At 49.5% G+C, this 10866-nt stretch overlaps 1 protein-coding gene across 1 annotated transcript in view; it reads left to right on the forward strand.

The window, feature by feature from the left end:
* Positions 1 to 7661, forward strand: part of GLG1 (golgi glycoprotein 1) — a 149003-nt gene extending 141342 nt beyond the window's left edge. The window contains exons 25-26 of the mRNA XM_025993042.2: positions 474 to 580; positions 2634 to 7661. Of these exons, the coding sequence (XP_025848827.2) occupies positions 474 to 580; positions 2634 to 2801 (275 nt within the window). The 3' untranslated portion in view covers positions 2802 to 7661. The remainder of the gene's footprint in view (positions 1 to 473; positions 581 to 2633) is intronic.
* The last annotated feature ends 3205 nt before the right edge of the window (positions 7662 to 10866 follow it).

Here is a 10866-nt window from a genome sequence, read left to right on the forward strand (position 1 = left end):
TGCCAGGACTAGGCTTTTGTGGCAGAATGAATTTAGGACTAATCCTGCAGGTTTGAACTGATCTAGCCATGTCCAGAGGTAAGGATTTGATGAAAAGGGAAGGTTGAGTTATTTATCAGGGAAGCAAAACGTAGTCATCATCATTGCCCTCTTCCCCTTTATCCAAACTAGAACAGCCTCATTGACTTTCCCAGTAGCTGTACTGCATAGATCCTGGGCAGATAGAAAGTTGTTTCCAGGCCAGGCATGCCAAGTAAAAATGAGAGAGGTTTTAAGAGTCTCTGGGCAGCTGGCCTTGGAAGTTTAATATCATTCTTCTTCAAGTTAAATCTTGGGTCAAGTTTCCTAGAATGGATTTAAGTTTGTATAGCCTGTAAATCTGAATTGTCTGGTGGCGAGGTCCCCTTCTCCCCCAAGCTTACAGAAACTTCTGTTCTGGATGATTTCAGACTCTTCTGCCTTTTCTTCCATAGAAATGTCCTGCCTCATGGAGGCCCTGGAGGATAAGCGGGTGAGATTACAACCTGAGTGCAAAAAACGCCTCAATGACCGGATTGAAATGTGGAGTTATGCAGCAAAGGTAATGACCAAGTGAATTACTTGAAATGGCCATCTTCTCAGTCAGTTCCCCAGATACTCCACCAGTCTTCTTGTCCTTGTGGCAAGACCAGCACTAAGAGTATTTGAGAAGACTCGGTGTCCTTGAAGCCTGCTCAGCTTCCCTGCACCCGCAGCCACCATCTCCTTTTGCACTGGTCTGTGTCTGCAGGCTTTCTCCTCATTGCCCATAGTCTACCATGGGAAAGCAAGTCACCCAAAGGATGGGGCTGAAGCCAACCGTGCCAGGAGAACCCAGACATCATGCCCACGGGAAAGCAAGCAGGCTGGCCACTGCTGTCTTAAAGCTTGTTTTTCTGATTCCACACAGTGTTTGGGAGGAGCATATGTATGTGAGACTAGCCCTGGGTCTTGGTGAGGCTGAAACGGGAATAATCAGGGAAAGAGACATCAGGACACCTGGCAAACTTGGACTGGGGGAGATTTTTCCTATAAAATCAGTGAGAAGAACAGTTCTTCTCATGTATTTACTGCTTTGTGGTGTATAAAACATACTGATGGCCGTATTACCTCACTTGAACCTTGAAACCCAGCAGGTTAAGGGAGTGATGATTTCCTCACTTTATGGTGGTGGAAACTGTGACTTGCCTTAAGGTCCCTCAGTGAGAAAGTCAGGTTTCTAGATCAACACTCTTGGTATCACTTAACACCAGGATGGACATTTGGGAATGTCTTGGATTAAGATAGTGACCATGAGAATAGCCCCCTCTTCCTTGATCAGTTCCTCCTGTCACCCACATGAAAGGTCAGGGGTTACAGGCAAACAGGAAGGACCACAAAAAGTCTTCATACCTAGATGTAAGGGAAATGAAGGGAAGGGATCATAGCTATCAAAGTAGCAAGCACATCCCTCACCCCTTTTTCCAAGTGAACATAGTTGGCTTGGAAGCCCTCAGTTAGGTGAGGCAACAGAGAGGTGCCCAGTCTCTTCCTTGCTTCCCACTTGCCCCAGTCAGTTGCTAAGCATCGCTGCAGAATGTCTCCACTGCTTGTCTTATCTCCGCAAATGTCAGTGCTCAGATTGTATTCATCCGAAACCTTCCTACTCTGCTTTGTGTGTATGGGATAAGCACATATACATCTCTGGGCAGACCCTCTCTGGCACCAAGGCTAAGGTGAGACCCAAAAGAGCAGGTCCCTGTGCACCCTGGGGAGACTTTCGGTCCTGAATCTGCTCTCGTGGGCTGCATAAAGAGAGGTCCACTTGAGAAAGCAGCGAGGACAACAGGATGAAAACTGGCTAGACTGCAAGTCCGTGACTGTGGAAATGATGCTGTGTGTTCTGCCAGCCTGAGTCACTTTCACACATTGTTTCTACTGGGGGCAATCCTCATGATTTAATGGTGAGTGACAAACAGTCAAGATACAGAACCAGCATCCAACATGGTCTCAACCATTCTCTGTGTTTTTAAAAATAAGCCAGAATACATAAGAACCTGTGACATTGTACTAGTAGCCACCTCCCATCCCTTGGGCCTCTAGGTCTTCATCTATAATATGGGAGGAATCCACTTTCAAGGATTTGTATGAGGACTAAATGATTGAAAACATGTCAGTGTGGCACCTGGGTGGCTCAGTCAGTTGAACGTCTGACTCTTGATCTCAGCTTGGATCTTGATTTCAGGGTCATGAGTTCAAGCCCTGCCATTGGCTCCATGCCGGGCATAGAGCCTAGTTGGAAAACAAAACCCTGTGGGGCTCTCTCTCAGCGCCCCAGACACGGTGAGGTCTTCAGTGTAAGGGCTACTGTCAGGTTGGTGGTGGTGATTGCCATTATGAATGATATGAGACCCCACCTCTTTGTATTTGTATTTTCTTAATTTTGTACAGTAGATATATACCATGTTATGATCAGGAAAAGGAATTGCAGCACTGTGTTTGATTTACTTGTCCCTTATCCTCTCTCCCCAAAGAAATGGTATCAGTTAAACTAGGAATTGAGAGAGGCGAGTTAGAGCTAGTGCTGCCCCCAGCCCGGTTCTCTCTGAGGCCAATGCTGCTGTTTGTCCTTCCAGGTGGCCCCCGCAGATGGCTTCTCTGACCTTGCCATGCAAGTGATGACCTCTCCATCAAAGAACTACATTCTCTCTGTCATCAGTGGGAGCATCTGTATATTGTTCCTGATTGGTCTGATGTGTGGACGTATCACCAAGCGAGTAACACGAGAGCTCAAGGACAGGTAGAGCCACCTTGACCAGCAGAGGAACGGCCTGTTGGTGCCCAGTGTATACAGCCCTCCTGTATAGTGTACCCACTCACCTCGTTCTTCTCAGAGGTGGCACCAACACCCGCGTTAGAGCAGCAGCAGGTTTCCTCTGCACTGTCCCGTCTCCAACTTCGCCCGTGTCCATGGTGTCCTCCTCCTCCTCGACCATTTTGTGCAGCATCAGCAGCTGGCCGCTTTGGTTATTGCCTGGGTTGGCAAATTTGGGTTTACCTGCCCGTAGACAAGTCTCTCTCATACCAATGGAACTACCAGTACTTCCAGAACCAACTTACCTGACCTGCAACTCAAATGATTTTTAAAAAAAAAAAAAACAAACACCAAAAAAAAAAAGAAATTTTTAAAGAAAGAAAAAAATGTATATAGTAACACATCTCCTCCAGGCTTGATTTGGGCAATGGGGTTATTTCTTCTGTGTGACTATAAAATGAAGGCAGGACTTTAGGGGAAAACACACACCCAATATGCTATCACTGGGATGTCTTGCTCATTTCTCAAAAGCACCTTTGGACCATGTGGGGGCCATGGACTTCACCGAAGAGTGGGAAACCACTAACCAGCCTGCTTTGGGTCTTGTTTTCTTCTGCTGAAATAGTGATGCCTTCCAGTTCCCACATTAATAGAGCCACTGCTGGTCACGACCCCAAGACCATGAGTATTTCTATGATCTTCTCACTTCAGTGAAGTAGAGCAAGCATGAGCTTCCCTAGGCCAACGGCACATGAGTTGGGAGGAGATCAGAAGTGTGTGAATCTGGTCAGTCACTTGATCTGCAAAGGGAGGCTGGACCCTGCATACCCAGGAGCAGGATCCCAGGCATCTTCCTCCTCCAGGCTAGCACAGGACTCAGCCACACTTGGATTGACCCTGCTGAGGGATAGCAGTTATTCTAGAAGGCCTGCCAGGAGGCAATGACTACAGGAGGGGAGGGAGCTCAGGGCAGGAAGGAGGGGGCAGGGATTGATTCACTTTGCTTTGTGTTTCAGGCAACAGTGCAGGTCAGAGACAGTGGCTTATACAGATTTAGCGTGGTCTTAGGATATGACTGGCAGTCCAACCTGACCCTTCTGCGGGCTCAAGGCCACCTTCCCAGACAAGCTCTCTTATGCCTCTTTGTGGAGAGGACTTGGAAAGTTACTATGTTAAAAGATGGAGCTTTTTCTCCTTTTTTTTTTTTTCCTTTCCATTTACTGCGTACACCCACTGTAGTAGGCATTGGCTAAACATTGTACTTTAATGATTCATCAGTCTTTCCAGAATCTGAGCTTTATGGAAGCAGTCTTCCTGGCCATCCTCCCTCGTCTTTCCACTGTGGGATGACAGGTTTGGAGTATAACGGGGAGGGGTGCAGGCATCACAGTGCAACCTGGCACACCTTAGTTTGAGTTTGGGGCGTGGAGTTATGGTGGCTGCACCAGAAGGCGGCATGTACAGTAGGAGATATATTTATATAATATATATTTTATTAACCTGTTAGACGTTCCACAGAGTATTATAAATCACGTGCCTAAAACTGTCCACATAGACCATGGCACCCTTCCTTGCCCTGGCCCTCCTTTGCCACCGTCCACGTGGGCTGCAGGACCTACACAACATTTGTCTCCCCTGAAATGTGTTCGATACAAAGTGGGTCAGTTTGTGGATCAGTTGATTCAAATTATTCCTTGTCTAATCTGACTGACATATTTTTGAATACTGTGGTTTTCTTCTTTTTGTTGTTGCTACCCTTCCTGGAGTCAGGGGGGTCCAGAAGCCAGCTATATCCCCCTGCCTGGGGTACGTCCAGTCACCAAGGAGAGCTGCTAAGCTGCTTGGTCCCCTCTGTCCTGCTCTTAGGCTCTTCCTGGGATTACTCAGTCATAAAACTTGAAACTCTTGGAGTCTAGGCCACAGCCCCCTACTACCACCGTTGTGGAACTGATTTGGGCTGGTCCAGATGGTCCACCTCCAGGAGATCCCAGCTGGGATGTGGAAGCTTGGGAAGGAGAACTGGAGATGTCATCTAAATGCAAGCCCCCAACTGATGTGTCTGGCGTGGTTTACAGGATAGAACAAACATTCACCATTTGATGAGTGTGCGGTACCATTCTCCATCTGTACATTCTCCCTCCCAGTGTATGTAAAATATCTCCATAGTTGAATGTGCCTCAACATTTTGGTTTTGTCAGAAGTGAGAGACAGTCTCATTAGTTGTCTGCAGCAAATCTGGATGCTTGAAAAGGAGTTTGATTCTTGAAATATTTGTCATCTTTAGAAATGGTCAAAATAAAAGGGATACTTCTGCCAGTATTTTCAGTTGCTTGTTGCTAGAAAAGCATTTCACCATCCTGCTTGGAATAGTTTCATGTGGCTGGTTCTTGAGAGTCCCAGATGGTGTCCTGAGCAGTGTTCTACCTCCAGGGGGCCCAGCACCTTCTGAACCTGCAGCCCAGCTGTATCCATTCTGGCCCTCATTCCGTGTAACAGCACTGGTTCTGGGCCTCTTGGGTCTGTCGTGCGTAAATCAGCTAGTCAAGGGTTAATCAAAAAGGAAACCATGGCCCTAGTGGAAGAGCCAATCTCTTCTGGTATCTAGCCCATGAACAATAACAAACAGCCAGTGTTGGGCCCTGGGGGGTGGGGGGTGGAGTGGTAGGGAGGGTGGGGGTGGGATTGGGTATTGGGGGATTCCAAGGTCAAGACTTCAGGCACTTGCTGAAAATTACAGTAGCCAGGTTACTCATCTAGTCTTGTCCGTGCACCCACACTTAGCTCCACAACACTCAAGAGGCACAGGAGCCTTCTCTCCTGGGCTGGGAGATCAGAAGTGCAGGCAGACTGGCAAGAACAGGACTGTTCCCTCTGCGTTCCTCTCATGGACGGTAGTTCTGGAAGTGAGACCCTTACCCTGGTGCATCCCTGGCCTTCCTCTCCTCTTGCTACTGTCCCAGGAAGAGTCTGCTAGCAAGATGTGCCGAGGTGGGAGCAGAGCAAAGGCTTGGGTTTGCTCTGAGTAGGAATGCCTTCCTCCTCTGCATTTCCTGGAGACCCTGTGGTGCTGCTCCCAGCTCTGTGGGTCCGTCAGCTTGTTCTGAGCCTGCGCATCCTAAGAAGCCAGGAGATTCTGGTACTCAGCAGGCCTTCCTCTGTCTCCTGTCCTGCACTTCCTTTTCTGGGGGACAGTGAACAGCTCCACTGGGGAAAGAGGAGAGGGAGATTCTGCTTCCCCGAGAGGTGACAGAATGATCAGATCTCACTTCTTCCCATTTCCTGAAGTCATGTAATGAAAGAATCCAGTTGTAAAGAGGTCTGTATTACCCAAGGTCTATATATGTTAAACATACCATCAGACAAAGCAGAAAGGAGCTTTTCTGCTGACTTCCCTCTACTTTCCCAAGAAAAGATTCACTCTCGAGTGTGAGTTTGATCTCTGGAAATGCCTCCCCTCCTCCTCACCTCCAGGCTGTGGCACAGCTTTCAGCCCAAAGACCCCACTACCGGTGAGTCATCTGGGGAGAAGTAGATTGCTTCATGGGGCCTCCTTTCTCAGCTGGTCTCAAGTTCTGAGAAAAGGCTTCACTTCCTGTTTCTTCCCCTTCCCCAACAAAAACTAGCTGCATTCCCTGGACAGCTTTGTTACGTCAGTGGATACAGAGAGCCACGGACGCCAGCCAACCTATGTTTCACCTAGATTTTGCCACAGAACAAAAAGAAGAAGGCTTTTTGAATTGTGTGCATTTTGGTATATATTATTTGTATTTCAGAGTCTTAGGAATTTGGGAAACCTGAAAGATCCCTTTTTTTCCTCACCATTTGGACGGCACCTGTGTTGCTTTATCAAATGCAGCACTCCAGTACCCTGAGTTTCTCCTGGGCCTTTAGGGACGGTTCTTTTTCTTCACCTCTTCTCCCCTGGCCCCTGATTACCAAGGGCCGTGGGGTCAGAGCAGATGTTCTGGCCTGCCTCTGTCTTTCTTACTGTCTCATTTGTCTCTGGTCAGCCATCTCTCTAGTACACTCCTTTTGGTCCTCTTCTCCTTAGGACCAGAGTCACATGTTAGGGCAGTGAGTTTGAACGCAAATCCCCTTCCTGCCCCGACCTCAGACAACAGACAACTCATAGCAAACCCAGACAGACTCTTCAGAGTGACAAGCTTCCCCAAGCCATTTAGTGAGGTCACGGTGGAGCCCCAGGGACTGTTTGTCATCTGGAGCCTGGAGTGGGACTCTCTGCTTGGGCTAGCGGTGACAGGATCCTGATGGCAGGATCCCTCCCCCTTTCCCAAGATCTGTCACAACACACCGGTAGGGATGTTAGGATACGGGCAGTAGAGAAACCTCCCTGGGCAAGGAGAAAATTCAGATAGTGCCTCTATATTCTGTTTTTGCCTTCCCCCATCATGGAGTCGACACCTGGACCCCAGAGCCCAGCAGGCCTACGCCAGAGCCAGGGAGGTGAGACCAGGCCCCCCGAGGCAGGCTGTGGTGCCCGGGGAGGAGTGGCCGGCAAGAGTGCTGGCAGCAGGAGGCTTCATGAGCGGCTGCTCCTGGCTCCGTGTTCCCTGGTCAGTCCAAACGGGAAAACAGACTGGACAGCAGATGCTGTGTGAGATCTTAGGCCTTGAACTTTTTTTTTTTTTTTAAGAAAGAAAAAAAAGTAAAATTAACAAGCCTCTTTTGTAAATGATTTTTCTTTCTATGTATAAAATCCCGGCAGTTCCTTGTTTTTACATGTTCATGCTGTGTAATTTTGAGATGTTACTGAGATCCTGAACATAATGTGCATTTTTTTCTGTACAGATGAAATGGGAGAATTTAATAAAGAGTTTGCAGGTTTTTACTTGTGAAATCTTCTCTGGTGACTGGGAGGACCCCTCCAGCTATCCAGCTGTGTGCACTTCGGAACTTGATACTGATGCTCCCCGCACTTGCTGGCGTCCTTTCTATCTCCTCAACTCAGTAGGTCAAGCAGAGTAAGACATAGGACCTTCAGAGGAGAGCAGGAGGCCAGATCCAAGGTTTCCTCTCAGGCTGAGGTGTTGGGAATTAATTCACTTTACTAAGGTGTTTAAGCTGTATACTAAGGCTCCTTCCTGGGGAGAGCTCGTAGACGGGACCTGTCCTTACAGATAGGACACACGGATGGCACCAGTCTCTAGTAGCCACCTTCACGCTGGGCCCAGAACTAGGCCACATTTTTTTTCCGTGCCCCAGCCGGCCCCGCTGTTGGCTAGCCCTCGCTTCCCCATCCCAACAGCCCAATCCCAGGGCCAGTGACCTCTGTGACACCCTTCTGGAGCCTTCTGACTCCTCCTCTGTCAGCAAAGCAAATGTGTCAGGACATTACAAAGTCTTCAGCTAAGGAGTTGGCACTGTAACAAGGATTTCTCAAAGTAGACATGTGCATACTAGGATTAGAGTGCTGGTATGCCCAGTGAGAGCAGACTGGGGTGTCCTGAGAACTCCTCAGATTCATTTTCAGCAACTGCCACACAGATGGTGTAGTGTAGAGGCCAGGAGAAGGTGAAGTATAGAAGAAGAAAGGAGGAAGAGGGCTTGGGAGTCTTGGGGTCTCAATTGCAAATACTCTATGTAGGAAGCCGTGGGCAGCCATCACTCTGAATGGGAGGAGTCGGGCTAGGTGCTCTTTAGAGTCCTGGAGAGGCTACCCGACTGTGGTGTAAGCATGGGAAATGAGGCACCGGGTTCAGGCTCCTTGTCATTGGTATTCCCACAAAGGAGAAGTGGGTTACTTAGCTCTGCTGCACGTGGCCCCTCAAGGGAACACTACAGCAGTCATAGGGACAGTGCTGCCTTAGCAGTCTCCGAATGAATCACCCTACTGTAAAATTCTGTGCGATCTTTCTAGTAAAAGGTCCTTGGCCAACTTTAATCCTCGGAAGCATTTGGCATCTGTTCTCAAAAGGAGGTAAGAATGAAAAGATTTTAACCAAAAAAGGGGAGAACCTTAGACACCCACCTCTCAACTAGATGAAGAAGTGAGAGAGGGCAGATGTGACCAGGCTTTCTCAGTAAGCAGCAAAACATGATTGTCTGTCTCTGGCATATGTGTGTCCCTCTGACTAGCCAGGTTGGCTTTGGGCTTATGACCATCAGGCTCCAGGCTGGCGTGACTGACCTGTCCCAGAATCTGCCGACCCTGTAGAGGCGTCCACTGGGAGTCTTGGTCCTAGGATCCCACCTCCCTTGCCCATAACAACCAACAGCACAACATTTTCACAAATTCTCTGTGTTTATGGAGAAATTTGGACAGTCTGGGAGAGAAAGGGGGAGGAAAAGGGATCACAAAAGATAGCAGACTAGGAGGAAGCTGGCTGGAGCAAGGAGGGAGGGTCCAGAGCACAGGCAGCCCCTTGGAGGACTTGGAATCTGCTGGGCAGAGGCTAGAGACCGTTTAGACTGGGGGTGGTAGGTAGGTGGGTGGATCTAAGCCCAAGAGAAGGTAAAAGCCTCAGCCAAGGGGCCACAGAGAGGTGAGGGCAGAACTGGGACCAGACTCAGGTGCTCTTGACTAGGTCTACACCCTTTCCAGCCAGAATCTGAGGGCTCAGCTCTGACTCTACAGTGTCCACGGGAGCTTCCCAGAACCTCCTGTGGGAGGGCCCCTCTGCTCTCTGACCTGAATACCCTGTGTTCCTGTCCTCAGACCGTTAGGACAGATTTCCTTGCATTTTAAACCCAGGTTCAGTGTCTGATCTAGCCTTCTAGACTCACTAATGTTCAGACTGTTCCAGTCATTTCTCTGCCCTGGCAAATAGTACTGAATTAGGTGAATAGGTCGTTGACAGTGACAAGTCATCGCTTTGCCCCCTGGGGGGCGGGGTCCCAGGTCCCAGGTCAGCATCTAGGGATCCATACCTAGAGGAATGTATCCACTCTTCCTCAGGAGTTTCATTCCAGTTCTCCAGTTCTGGGCTTCTCTTGCACCCTGGAACAGAGCAGATTCCCTTCAAGTGGCTTCCCCTTCTGTATCCCCCAAAGGAAATAAATAGACACTCGCCATGAGAGGACGTGGAAGTCAGGAGTGACAGAGCAGGTTGTAGGGCTTTAGGGACACTTGGTCCCCCAATGTCACTAGGCTCCAAAGCCAAGTCCAGGCTTCACCCAGAAGCTGGGCCAGAGCCAAGGGTTCTTCATCACACCCAGCAGTGCCTGTCTTGACCTTCCAGTTTGCTGGGGTGGGGGTGGGGGGAACGACTGACCACAGGGTTCCAGGTTGTTGCATCAGGAATACAAGAGCACAGCCTCCAGGGTTCTGTGTACTCACACTGGCCACAGGGCAAGGGTAGCACAACTTCTGAGACTCCGCTCTGGTGCAAGCCTTGGCAAGTCACAGACATGCCAGCTGCCTCCCAGCGCAGCTGCAGCCAGCTGACCACGGAATCCCCAGCTCCTCCAGTGGAGTCCTCTCCCTTCTGGGATTGGCCTTGCAGGACCCAGGAGACCCTCAGAGGGTCAGGGTTGTGTCCTAGCACCACACAAAGTACATGGAAGAGAGGACCCGAGGCAGGGATGAACAGGCTCAGCTCAGGTGGCCAGAAAGGGGATTGCATCTTAGCTGCAGGGAATGAAGGGAAGAAGGATATTACCCAATACCACCAGCCTCTTCCAAACCCCTAGTCCTATTGCATCTCCTTCCTTCTGGGGCCTCTGGAGACCCTTCTTCCCTTCCTCTGTGGCCTTCCCTGGTCTGTCTCAGAATCTACTTTCCCCCACAGCTGGCCTTCTGCCCAGAATATGAGCTCTGAGCTTGTCTCTGCCACATGTACTTTTCACTCTCTGGGCCTCCAGTAACCTTACTACAGAGCAAGTGAAGGGACTGAATTTAATGTTCTTGATTAGCTTCCCCTCTTCCCCTCATCCCTGCTGACCAAGGCTTCCTCCAAGGGGGCCCCACCATCTCCACCTTTCTACCCACTGCCACCTATTCCATTGTAGCCCTACACACTAGGGGCATCAGACCCCTACTCTCTTGGACTCACCCTGATAGAGCAGACGGGTACCTTCTGCAAAGACATACTGGC

The sequence above is a fragment of the Vulpes vulpes genome, chromosome 12, assembly GCF_048418805.1.
Source record: "Vulpes vulpes isolate BD-2025 chromosome 12, VulVul3, whole genome shotgun sequence".
NCBI classification, from domain to species: Eukaryota; Metazoa; Chordata; class Mammalia; order Carnivora; family Canidae; genus Vulpes; species Vulpes vulpes.